This window comes from Miniopterus natalensis, chromosome 18, assembly GCF_054644295.1.
Source record: "Miniopterus natalensis isolate mMinNat1 chromosome 18, mMinNat1.hap1, whole genome shotgun sequence".
Lineage (NCBI taxonomy): Eukaryota > Metazoa > Chordata > Mammalia > Chiroptera > Miniopteridae > Miniopterus > Miniopterus natalensis.
This window is the reverse complement of record NC_142098.1, coordinates 33797839-33810957: the sequence shown is the minus strand read 5'-3', so window position 1 is coordinate 33810957 and position 13119 is coordinate 33797839. Positions and strand designations below refer to the sequence as shown.

The following is a 13119-nucleotide window of genomic DNA, read 5'->3' as shown; positions in this document are numbered from 1 at the left end:
CTAGAGACTGGTGCCTGAGTGGGTCTTGGAAGGACCAAGTACAGCCAGCCTCGTCGGGTTCCCACAGACCTGGCAGACTGACCCGTGGAAGTTTTTCTGACCGTAGTCGACCTCCGTCAGAAATGGGGAACGTGCAGTCGGAGCCGTCCGCGGGCGGGGGATCCCGAAAAGAGCAGGCCTCAGACCGCTCCTCCGACTCCCGCCGGACGCCCTTGGCGGAGCCCGAGGTGACCCCCTCCTCCCCTGCCATACGCCTCGCTCGCGGGCTGGGCGTCTGGTTCCCCAGCAGCTCAGCGGCCCCGGGACTCCTGGTACCCCCAGAGCCCCAGGCCTCACCCTCGCCCCTGCCCCTGACCTTAGAACTGCCCTCGCCAGTGACGCCCCCTTCAGAGGAGGCGGCTGCGGCCGCCGTCTCCACACCACCCCCGCCCCCCGTGGGGACCCTGTTGCCCGCGCCGTCTAAGTGGCGAAAACCCACGGGCACTCCGGTGCCCCGGATCCGAGGTCTGCTGGAGGCAAGCCATCGCGGCCAGGGCGACCCTCCGAGCCTCCGCCCGCTGCCGCCGCCGCCGCCGCCCTTGCCCCGAACCGAAGAGGACCCCGACCCTGTCCCGAGGGCCCCATCCCCGACTCCACCACCCTTGGAGCCGCGAAAGCCGCCACCCCCGCTGCCTTCCGACCGGCAGACCCCCGACCGCAGAATAAGTCCTGCTCTGGCCACACCCGTCGCAACCCCGAAAGAAAGCCTGGTCGGGCGCAGCAGCGAGTGCCCGACAGCCGGTGGGGCCTGCGGAGGGGCGCCTCCCCAGGCAGGCGAGGGCGAAATGGCCCGGCCTGCGGCCTCCGAGTCTGGCCTTAGTCTGCTGTGTAAAGTCACCTTCAAGTCGGGGCCCCCTCTGCCCCCTGCGGCAGCGTCGAGTTCCTTAGTCGCCAAAGTCTCTCTTGGGGGCAGCGGAGGCAGGGGACTCTTCTCCACTGCCTCGGGCGCCATCTCTTACGCCGAGGTCCTGAAGCAAGGGCCCCTGGCTCCTGGGGCCGCTCGCTCCACGGGAGAGGTCCCTCGGGGGACCCAGGAAGCAGAGGGCGGTAACGGAGATGGCGAGGGGTGTTCTGGACCTCCCTTGGCGCCTGCGTCCCACGCCCGGGCCCTTCCGCCGCCACCCTACACCACCTTCCCAGGCTCGAAGCCCAAATTTGACTGGGTGAGCCCTCCCGATGGCCCTGAACGCCACTTCCGCTTCAATGGAGCTGGCGGAGGCATCGGGGCTCCCAGACGGCGCGCAGCCGCGCTCTCAGGTCCCTGGGGCTCCCCTCAGCCTCCGCCAGGGCAGATGCACCCAGCTCCCGGGCCCCGGAGGCCCGCTCCCGCCCTGCTGGCGCCTCCTATGTTCATCTTCCCAGCACCCACCAATGGAGAGCCTGTGCGCCCCGGGCCTCCCGGCCCACAGGAGTTGCCACCGCCTCCGCCACCGCCCAAACCACCACCCACCCCGCCTCCGGCGCCGCCGCCCATACCGCAGCCACCAGTTCTCGAGCCAATGCCACTGCTTGCAGCGCTCCCACCAACCCCAAGCTCAGGCCACTTAGAGTCCGCCCAGGCTCCCGCCCCGCCCCTCGCCTTGGCTGCCGACCAGGCCCCAGCCCCGTCCCCGGCTCCAGCTCCCACTAAGGCCGAACCATCGCCACCTGCGCCCACGCCCATCAAAGTCCGTACGCGCAGAAACAAGGGACCCCGCGCTGCCAGGGCCGCGACTCGTGAGAATGGCGCGGCTGGAGAGGGTCCTCGCGAACGGACGGCTGCTACCATGACTGACAGCGGTGGTGGAGGAGGTGGTGGTGGGGCTCCTCCAGCGGGGTCGGCTAACACTGGTGCCCGGCGCCACTGGCCGCCCTTCCAGGTGCTTAACTCTTGTCCCTGCAAGTGTTACTGCCGCCACCAGCCACGCCATCGCCGCCTGCCACGCAACGTGTCTGCCTGGTGAGGGGAGGAGGGGGGTTAGGGAAGGGGAGTTGGGGGGGGCATACCTTTTTAAATCCCCAAACCCAACTTCGTTGGATAGAGTACCATTCAGCCCTTTTGCTCATGATCCCAGGTGACCCTTGACCTTTTTCTTGGCTGCATCTCAAACCCAGCTGAGCTCCAAGGAATACCTTGGCCCATCCCTTTGGTATCCAGACCTCCAAGCTGACCCCTGGCCCTCTTGTTACTTTCCTAACTCTCTGGAGCCATCAGGGGGATGGAAGCTGGTCCCAGCTGACAGTCTTCACAGCCTTGACATTGTCCCTGGGAGTACCAAGAGGGATCATGTTCCAAACCCTTCAGGGATGGGAGGCAAGATGTCTTCTGGAACCAAATGGATATAAATGCAGGACTCCAAAGGAAGCCCCTGGTCTAGCCCCTCAGACTGCCACCCCTCCCTCCAGCCTCTGGCAACTTCTGACTGGGATCCAAGGTTTTGGCTGCCCAAGGGCACTGATATCCCAGTCCTTGTGCTGCAGAGACTACTACTGAGTCTTCAGATCCAGGGGAGACACACTGCATCAATCCAATTACCCCACACACTGAATTTCAGGATAGGTCACCAAGGTCTATCTGTCCCTGGCTCCTGAGAATCCTGAGTCACCAGGAAACCCTCTGCCCTGGACCCCTTGGAGCTCAGCTGGGGGTGGGAGGGATGTCACACTATCATCAACCCTCAGTCCCCTTTCCTACTTAAATGGATACAGCCCTGGCCTGGAGTGCCTATGGGATATTCACACATGGTCCCTCACGTAAATGGAAAAAGTGAAGCCTAGAAGGGGTACGGGCCTGACTACTTAACGAGACCCTGCTGACTCTACCTTCATCCTAGGCTGAGCACACCCACCAACCACCTGAGTGAGCCATCCTGGGTTGCCACCATCAAGTTGGCCGGCTCCCTGGTAGCCGGACTGGAGCACTTCGACTTGCAGGCCACCCATTCCAACTGAGTGTAGTCTGTTCAATGGCTTCTACCTTCCCCTCGACAATAAAATAACCAACCATCCAGATGCCTAGCTGCCTGTCAAGTCATCTGCTAAGGGCTGAAGGAGTGGGGTGGGGAGGGGAGAAGTCTCCATGCAGGCACCACATCCTAGAAACAGGAGGTTGGACACAGAGCAACAGCAATCGAAGTTCCATTCATCCAGCATCCAGGGTGAGGTGGTCTCATTCCTCTTAATACTATCAGCCCCATTTTTGAGCTGACCTCATGCCAAGCTCAAGTGTTCAGCACAAATCACTCTGGAAAGCAGGGGTGATCGCTCCGATTTTACAGCTGGAGAAACTAATTCTGGAAGACTTGAAAATCCCACAAATGGCTCAGCTAGACTTGGACTCAGCCCTAAACATCTCAAGGATTTCAAGGCAGGAAACATAGGCTGGAGGTGTGGGAGGTCGTAAGTCATAGCACTGGCTCAGGAAGGGTGGGAACCAAGGCAAGTCTATGCCAGGGCCCATGCCTTTTGTTCCAAGAGGTCTCAAAGTGGTAGCCTACACAAGGGTTCCATTTCGCATGTCATTGAAAAACTGGTTTAATTCATTGCAAATACTTTTTAAAATTGGGGCATTTCATCCCTTCACTAAAAAACTCTGGTGCCTTAGCCTCGCCCTCCTGTGTCCACAGCTGGGTGCAACAGTCCCTCTACCCAAGGCCTGTGCTCCCCCAAGCCATAATGCCACTAGAACCCTGCAGGGGGCACTTGTTTGATACCTTGAGCAAAGGCCACTGGACAAAGGCTGACCCCAGAGAGCCCTCAAACTTGCAAATTCTCCAGAGACAAAGATTTGTCTCCCCACCATTTCACCCCAGGAGACAAGGGCCTAGAAGACAAAATGTCCATTCAGTTTTATTGGAGGAAACCCTGCACTACAACTGCTCTCAAAAATGCAAGCCCTGCCCCACCCCAGTGCCTGCTGGGCTCAGACGATCATTTCCAGCTGCCGGGCATACTCGATGACCTGTTTGGCCAGCTCCGTGGAGGGGATGGTGGTATCTTCTGGCTTCTGCTGCTGGCTGGCAAAGCTGTAGTAGTTGTTGAGGCCCAGGACCCACCCTCGCTGCAGAAAGGGAAGGATGACAGATGGGTGGGGTGATCACATAGGCTCCCCTCCCCACCCCCAAGTCAGCACTTACCCATTAGGCCCTGGCTTGCTTTACTCACCAACCCTAATCTACCTGCAAAACTCTAGGCAAGTAACTTCATCTCTCTGTGCCTCAGTTTCTCCCATGTTTGAGACAAGGACCCTAATCACACTCCTCCCTAGGTCTGCTATGAGAATTCAATCAACACTTATAAAGTGCTGAGAACAGTGTTTAGCCCAGAGTAAAATGATCACTAAATATCAGCTTTCACCATCACTCAAGTGCATTTTCACCTCTTCTAGCCAGGGTCACTGCACCAGCATCTCCAGGAGCACTGCTCCTGCACAAATACCCCAGACCAAATGAAGCAAAGTTGTGTGGGGAAAAGCTGCAACCTCCAAGGAATTCTGATAAGGACAACAGCCAACATGTGCTGTGTATCCACCTCCACCTTGTATCAGATGCTGTGCTAAGCTCATCCCACATGTTAAATTCTAGCCTCATTCCACAGATAGAGAAACTGAAGCTCAGAGAAGTTCAGCGACTTGCCTGAGGTTACACATCTGGATTTTCAAACCTGGCCAGTCTTGCTCCAGTGTCCCTCCAGGCCACCCTCACTGCTATTAGTGAACCCCTTGGCCCCATGACCCCCTGCACCCCAGCCACCTTCTTGGCGTAGTCCGTCATCTTTTTGGGTGTGTTGAAGAAGAGGATCCGGGTGGCCTCAGTAAAGAGGATTTTCTCATAGGCCTTCTCGATGCATCCAGCAATCTCATCTCTGGGGGAAGAGGCGGTTCTTGCTATTTTACACAAACAGCACTCCAGGCCCTGTTCTCCCTGGTCTGACATGGGTGAGCTCTGACCCTTCAGAGTTCAGCACCGACTACTGGGAATATGTTTGTTACCTGTCTTGTTTAACCAATGGAGGCTCAGGGAAAGAGGGAGGAGCTTGACCAGAATTGCAAAGCCAGAGCCACACTCAGGTCTCTCTGGCTTCCAAGCCCAGACTCTGAATCCCACTCCCAGTCACGAGAACTTCAGGCTATTTGAAAGCCAGCCTGGGATTCCCGTGAAGGGGGTCTCTCTACATAACACCCCCACACACAAGGGTGCTGCACTCCATTTCTAGATCCAATACTGAGGGGATTCCTTGCACCCCTGCCAAGAGGTATCATGATCAACGCTGAGTAGAAAAACAGGGAGGAACTGAGTCACTGAAACGGGAGAAGGGGTTAGCTGTGGGGAAAGAAAATGACAAGGAGAGTGCATCTGTTCTGAAGTATTGTATCTCTTAGGCCAAGTACTATGTGGGCACCCATTTTTCACCTCCTGTTGGTTTTAAATATTTCATAATTAAAAATAACCTCAACCTGCGAAACTACCCTCCTCACTCCCACCACCTCTTTGGGCTTGGCTTTGCCACCCAAGCAGTGGAAACCCATCTCAATCTGATACTTTGCCACCACCTGGACACCCTTTTACTCCTCAAAGGACTTGTAAATATCATGCCCACCTTCCTCTGTGATGCCATTTGTGCACAGAGCAACCCCTGAAAGGCTTAAGGGTCCCATTCTAAAGAAGTGGAAACTAAGGGCTCCACAGTTTAGGTGATCTGAGGGGAGGTCATATGACTCACGGAACATTTCTAAGAGAGGCAGCATGGTCCCTGTTTGCTGAGCATTGTCTGGGTATCAAATCCATGCTCTGGGTCTGACATGTATGGGTACACTCGTAAACTGCCCAGAGCAAGATAAGGGTTCTTTTCCACAATCTCATGTCCAGCTCCGGTTCATAGAAAAGGAAAACTGATGTGCCCAGCCTCCCCAGTTCAGGAGTGGTCAGGATGGGATCTAATGAAGGGCTGCCTGACTCCAGATTTTGAGCTCTTTCTGAACCCCACAGGGCCCTGGTCCCCCATGCACCTGATAGTGTCAAGCAGGATGTCGATGAAGAAAGTATAGCTCTCAGCGGGGATGTTGCCTTTGGCCAGGAACACCTTGTTGTAGCTGCCCTCCATTAGATACTGCAGAGACGAAGCGTGGGAAAGATGAGAAGATGAGGCAGAGGCAGCACAGTGGCCTATCCGCCAAGGCTTCAGCATACTTCCAGGGCCTCCATAAGCCCCACTCTGCTAGAACACCCATTTCTCATGCAGAATGGCACCCGCTCTACCAGGAAGGCCTCCCTGGTTTACTTACATAGACACACACATATACATATAAACACCCACACTCCCAGCCTCCCCTAGGCTGGTATGTAATCATCTCATCTATTCTCCAGTCACAGGAAACAGAGCTGGATGCACCGCAAGCCCATTCCTCCCTTGCCCAAGCTGTGCTGTCTGCCTTAACTGCCCTCTCCCCCAGCCTCCCTCCACCAGTCAAATCCTCCCATGAAACCTCGGGTACTAAGGCTCTTCCCTCACCCTACTGACCTTGTTCTAGAAACAGTCTTTTTTGCTACACCCCAGCCACACCAGGCATGTTTTTGTCTTGGGGCCTTTGGTCTGACAGCTCCCTCAACCCAGACCACTGTTCCCCTGGATGTCCACATGGTTGGGTTCTTCATCCCTCAAGTTGTTTACAAATTTCACCTTTTCAGTAAGGCCTTCCATGACCACCCTTATTAAAAATTCACCCCTGCCCCCAACTCTCCACCCTTCTTCCTGCTCTATTTTCCTCCAACTTAATACCTGACAGACCATATGGGCTACTTAATTTTTTTGGTTTTTGTCTGCTTCCTCATCTGAATGTCATGCTCCCAAGATCAGGAATTTTATCTGTTTTGTTCACTGTACAGTCTGAAAACCAACAACAGTGCCTGGCACATGGCTAGTGCTCAGTATTTGTTGGACAAATAAACAAATGAGTCCATGGGCTGAAAGATAGTTGAACCCTACCCACTCCTCCAGAAAACCCTCCCTAATGTCTGTCCCTGCACCGCCCCCTTTAGCCAGCCCCCTCCCCTTTCTCCAGACTCACTTGCTCAAGGGACACAGGATGCTTGATGTACACATTGGTCTGAATGTCCTTGGCAGGCAGCCGCTCCAACTCCGTGTGGAACTCAGCCACCCGGTTCTGAGACAGCAGGAAGAGGAGGTTAAGGCCCAAGAGCTGGTGCATGTACGCTGACTCGGGGAGCTGTTCCCTGTGAACCAGGGTGAGGGAACCAAGGTAAGAACTTAGGTACCTACTGTGCCCCTACTCCAGGTTCCAGGAACCCTGATGACTGTCTCATGCTGTCTCCTTGGAGAGGTACTGAGTCCTGGGGTTTCATATGAAACTGATGTCCACAGAGGTACAAAGAAGTCACAAGTCATATGGGCCCAAGTAAGTGACCTCACTTCAGTAAAGTGACTTAGCCTTGGTTTCCCCAGCTGTAAAATGGGTATCGCTACATTATCCATATCACAAGAGGGGAGTTAAATGAATGAAGGTTAAGTGAATCAAATGACTTAACCTAGATAAAGTAATTAGAATACCCGACACAAATAAGTACTGTATAAGTGTTAGCTATGATTATGATATTAAGAATCACCACCCTTATTTTAAGGGGGCAAGTAAGGCTTAGGGAGGTAGGGCCATTTGCCTAAGACCACATAAACAGGAAGTGACAAAAATCAGTTTCAAACTCAGGTTTTACACATATCCAACTGAGACCATGCCCTGGGCCTGCTGGGACACAGCAGTGACCAAGACCCACCTGCCTTTAGGAGGCTCACAGTCCAGCAAGAGAGACAGGCCTGTGGTGAGAGAAGCACAGGCAGAGGGGTCAGGGCTGGGATGGGGGCAGCTAGGAATAGGGCTGGTACAGCATTGAAGGCCACAGGAAAGAACTTGGCCTGGAACCTGAGGACTATGGGGAGTCATGACAGATTCTAAGCATGGGATCAACATGGTCAAATTCTGGTATCACAAAGATCCTACTGGTTGCCATGGGGAGGCAGGGGAGGAATAATCCAAGGGTCAAGGCCCGGATCAGGGCAGATGAAAGGTGATGATGGCTACATTGGGGAGTGGAAATGCAGTGTGGGAATGTGGAGGGGAAGACAGACTGAGGACCAACAGAGACTCAGGACCTCAAGGCGAACTCCCTGACCCTGAAGCCTCTGGGGATGGAGCTAGGCAAAGGGGAAGTTCCCAGGCTAGAGCACCAGGGATCAAAGAGCTGTCATGTAACCCCTCCAACCCCCGTCAGGGCCAGAGTCCATCCTCACTTGTAATCGAAGTAGTAGCATTTGAGCTGGGCCATGTAGCGCTCGAAGGAAGGGATGTCCTTGCGTAGGATACTCCACTGGGCCCCAATCTCCAATATGTCACCTGTGGGTGACAGGGCAGGTTCTCAGGAGATGACTGAGTCCTCCTCCGGACCACCACTGTACCACTCCTGCCACAACCCCCAACGCATCACCCTCCACCAACTCCAGTGATACTCACGGGCCAGAATGAGCTGCTGTTTGGTCAGTTTGGTCCCTGTGGTTGGCAGGAAGTTGAGCTCCAGCAGAACCAGCTGACAAGAAGGAATAGAAAGGAAAAAAGGAAGGAAAGAAGATGGGACTCCAAGTAATGATTACTTACATTCTCTAGGCCTTGGTTTCCCAATCTAGAAAATGTAGCTGAGCATCAGCCCTTACTCACGAGATTATGAGCATTAGAGGAGGCAGTCCTCATAAAGCACTGAGTACTCAGTCAGGATTGCCTCATATTACAATTATTAATAGCCCCACTGAGGAAACAGGAGACAAAATCCATGCCTGGCCCAATGGAATCAAGGGGGTGGGGGGACACTAGCACCTTCAGTTCTTGGTAGGCCTTTCCCATGCCTTTCCACCCTAAATCCACACCAGACTGGAGGAATGCTAACCTCCAGTATAGTACAGCCCACACCCCACTTATCTGACACCCCCCCCCAAATTTGGTCCAGCTCACAGTTATTTGCACTTTCCCAAACACAGTTGGTCTGAAGCACCATGAACCCCTCTAATCCTCCACTATAAGATTTTTTTTTTTGTAGGTTTAGTCCAGCCTCCCACTCCCCACAGATACTCCCGTAACCCCAAATCTCTCAGACCCAAACTTGGTCTGGTCTACACCATACGCCCCATTATCTCAGCCTTCTTTCATCACCCTATCTAGTCCTCATTCCTCACTTGGTCTTGTCCAGAACCCGCCACCAGAAAAGCTCCCACACCCCACTCCAGCCAGTGTGGCTTCCAAGCAACAAAACGTTGACCTCTTACTCGCTGTGCCAAGACCACTCTTTCCATCACCCCCCTACTGCGGGGCCGCATTTGGTCGGTTCCAGGCCCCTCTCACTTCTTCACCCCGCCGAGTTAGCCCTTTGGCTGTTCCGTATCCTTCACTCTATTGGATCCCCGACCTGGTCCGTCGGCACCGCGGTTTCCCCCGCGGCCAGGAACTCGGCTCCGTCTAGACCCCTCGTAGTGCCCGTGGGCACCCCTACCTTGAGACGGCCCAGCTCTTCCCCGCACTTGCTGAGGTTGGGGCTTTTGCGGTTCCACTCGCCCTTGAGCTGCTCGTACATGCCGGCCGCGGCCTGCAGGACCGCTCCCGAGGCCGCCGAAGGCCCCGAGTTAGAGGAGCCCAAGGCCCCGTTCAGCGCTGCGGCCGCCATCTTCCGTGATGCGGCAAAAGGCCGGGGCGAATTACGGCAGCCACGCCTACCGGCGCTCGCCCGGCGGAAGTGCGGCCGAGAGGCGGAGCCCAAAGGCGGGGGCGGGACTACGTCTGCTCTGCTCCGCCCACCGTGCTTAGCGTTCAGTCGCTGACGGGGCGGTACCTTCGAAGCCCGGCCCTTAATGAACTTATCAGTCTGAGCTCCGTCTTCTGTCTTTCAAGATGGTGACTGAAAGGTGCCTCCTGCCCTCACTGAAAATGGCTGTAGACACAACGCTTCCACACTTCCCATAATCAATATGGCTGCCCTGGCTTCAACCTCGGTTTTCCGGACGCTACGTTTCTGTCTTGGAGGTTCCAGCTCCACGGCAGCTTCTCGAAGCCTAGAGGTGGCAGTGGTGGAGCCATTTGGAAAGCTGTGTTATTCTTTCCGTTTTATAAACAAGCTTTAAGAGCCTGGGTAACCTAGGCCTTTCTCTCTAGTCTCTCAGTGCGAACTTCCGCATTGTCTCCAAGTTTATGCAAGTACGCACAAACTACAAAAATCATCCAGGCTTCTGGCTTTAAATGCCTCATACATGCGGAAGATTCCCAACTTTTCCCCGATTCCTCCATATTCAACATTTCCACTCTTTCTCAGACCCAACTCTCTTGTCACCATCATTTAGAATGTCAACTCCGCCAGAGCAGGGATATTTATCAGTTTTCTTTACTGCTGTATTCCGGGCATGTAGTAGACAGTCAATAAAATTTGTTAAAGGAGTGAATGAATGGATATGTAAAATAAGCGGTATCAGTTAAAAAAGCTTTTAAGAACTGAATCATAAGATACATATTTTCTAAAAGCAACATGATTTTGCCCTAGCCGGTTGGCTCAGTGGTTAGAGCGTCAGCCGGCAGACTGAAGGGTCCTGGGTTCGACTGGGGCCAAGGGCACGTACCTCAGTTGCAGGCTTGATCCCTGGCCTGGTCAGGGTGCATGCCGGAGGCAACCAATCCATGTGTCTTGTCTCTCACATTGGTGTTTCTCTCTCTTGCTCCCCCTTCTACTCTCTCTGGAAAAGCAATGGAAAAAATATCCTTTGGTGAGGATTAATAAATAAAAGCAACATGCTTTTTAGCAATATATTAAAGCTATCCCTGGAGATCAAGGGACATATATTGGACACCTTTAAAAAGATGGCTGTATAATATTCCATCGTATGAATATACCAAATTCATGTAATGCTTCCATTTTGATAATTTGGGTTATTTTTGTTTGTTAGCTACCGCTAACAACACTACAATAAAGATCCTTACCTTTTTTTTTTATATATAAAATATTTGTACTTTTTATTAATTTTGACTTAATTTTTGCATATGGTGTGAAGTAACCTTAGACTGGGGAACCTGGTGTGGAGCTAGGACCCCTCACTCCTCAGGGGGGACCTCCAGATTTTGTTTTAGAATATATCTTTATTGATTTCAGAAAGGAGAGAGAGAGAAACATCAATGATGAGAGTCATTGATTGGCTGCCTCCTGCACGCCCCCTCTTGGGGATTGAGCCTGCAACCTGGGCATGTGCTCTGACAGGGAATCAAACCTCAATCACCTGGATTATAGGGACGTCCAGATTTCTAACCACCACACGTGGGTGTGAGACCAGCCCATTCTGCATCTCCACGCCTCCTACCAGTCTTGTTGTGGTTTCTTTTGCATATCCTTAGTTATAGGAGTTCAGTTAGACTTCAGGGGGTTCTGTAGTTTTGCTGTAATTTTGATGTGGTCGTGGGAGAAGGGAAGCACATTTACGTACTCTACTAGTGTTGTTTTCTTTCACAACTTTAAATATTTTATTCTACTACCTTCTGGTGTCCATGGATTCTGGTATGAAATCAGCCTGAACGAACTAGGAAAGGTCAAAACAGGATGTCATTTCATCACATCGTCCATAATTGCATCAATGCAATTGATTTTGTTGATAGACGAGTCTCTACTGCTCATCCCTGACTTCCCTCCTGAATCCCAAACCTGAGGTTCCTGCAGCCTCCTGGATAGCCTCCCTCTAGAAGTCTCCCAGATCTCCTACACACACCATGACCCCAACTGGCCTCAGTATTTTTCCCAAACCTGCTCTTTCTCCCTGGTTCTGATCTCAGGGATGGCTTCTTTGTCCCCCGGGACCTAAGGTCCTAGGCCTTTTCTTAAATTCTCCCTTGTTCCTATTCCTTACATGTCCCACCACCCCACAGCGTGTTCACTAGGCCTCCCTAAGCATCTCTCCCTCTTGCCTGCTCCTCTCCTTCCTCAACCAGGCTTCGGTCGAGCACCATCCTCTTCTGCCCAGGTCCCTGGCCTATTGCCTCCCTGGGATCTGTGCCTCCAGTCCTGAGCCATTCTCCACAGGGCAACCAGGGACACTGTAATATCTGACCACATCCTTCAGCCTCTCAGTCCTGAGTGCTCCTCTGATAATTCCCAAGCTCAATAGCATGACCTCTGGCCTTGCCTGCTCTGGAGCTGTCTCCTTATGGACAAGCTGGTCTGGCTCTCTTCCCTGTTGTCCCTTCAGAACGTATGTCCCCTGGGCCTCTACTCCTAGAATGGGGGATTAGAGGGGGTAGTCATAGGACTCCCAGAGTCAGCTCACTTGAGACTTCTGGGGAGGGGCTGGAGTTGAGCCCACTGTGTAGACAGGGAGTGGAGTACAAACACGCATTTGCTATTTGCCTTTCAGCTTCCTTTTCCCCTTCTTTTTTTTTTTAAAAAAAAAGTTTTTTTAAACTATATTTTCTAGAGCAAGAGGAAGAAAGAGGGAGAGAGAGAAAGAAACATCCAGGAGAGAGAACATCAATTAGCTGCCTCCTGCGCACCCCTCACTAGGGATCAAGCCTGCAACCCACACACGTGCCCTGACCAGGAATCGAACTGGCAATCTCCTGGTGCATAGATCGACGTTTAACCACTGAACCTCATTGGCTGGGGCTTTTCCCCTTCTTGATAGCACATTGTTCTTTTAAGAAATGCTCTTATACACACACAGACACACACACACCACACACACACACACACACAAAGACAAGTGTTAAATTAGGATAAGAATGACTTTCCTCAGATCCAGGGGCGCGCTCTGATTGACTTAAACCACTCAAGGTCAAATCCCTCTGGCAGTGTGAGTAGTAAACTGGTGAGCCTATGACCGAACCAATCAGAGTGATTGACAGGACTGACAGCCTGGGAATGTTAGACTCCAGCCCTTTCTTCCTCTGGACAATAGGACACTTGGATGTGTACCCTCAGCCTGGGGCAGAGGGGGGGCAGTGGTGCTGGCCTGAGGTCAGAGACCACACTCAGAGTAGGGCAGATCAGGGAAAGCTACAGAGAAATGGAATGAGAATTT

At 53.1% G+C, this 13119-nt stretch overlaps 2 protein-coding genes across 2 annotated transcripts; one reads left to right on the top strand and one right to left on the bottom strand.

The window, feature by feature from the left end:
• The first annotated feature begins 122 nt into the window (after positions 1 to 122).
• On the top strand, positions 123 to 2975 carry GGN (gametogenetin). The gene is made up of 2 exons (XM_016206504.2): positions 123 to 1978; positions 2853 to 2975. The coding sequence occupies exons 1-2, from the start codon at positions 123 to 125 to the stop codon at positions 2968 to 2970; spliced, it is 1974 nt and encodes a 657-aa protein (XP_016061990.2). The 3' UTR covers positions 2971 to 2975.
• Positions 2976 to 3851: 876 nt separating this feature from the next.
• Positions 3852 to 9878, bottom strand: PSMD8 (proteasome 26S subunit, non-ATPase 8). Its single transcript, XM_016206505.2, has 7 exons — positions 9567 to 9878; positions 8540 to 8612; positions 8320 to 8422; positions 7085 to 7250; positions 6026 to 6126; positions 4770 to 4881; positions 3852 to 4078 (listed from the first exon to the last, which is right to left on the bottom strand). Exons 1-7 carry the CDS (start codon positions 9735 to 9737, stop codon positions 3941 to 3943), a joined length of 864 nt encoding a protein of 287 aa, XP_016061991.1. The 5' UTR covers positions 9738 to 9878; the 3' UTR covers positions 3852 to 3940.
• Positions 9879 to 13119: the final 3241 nt, after the last annotated feature.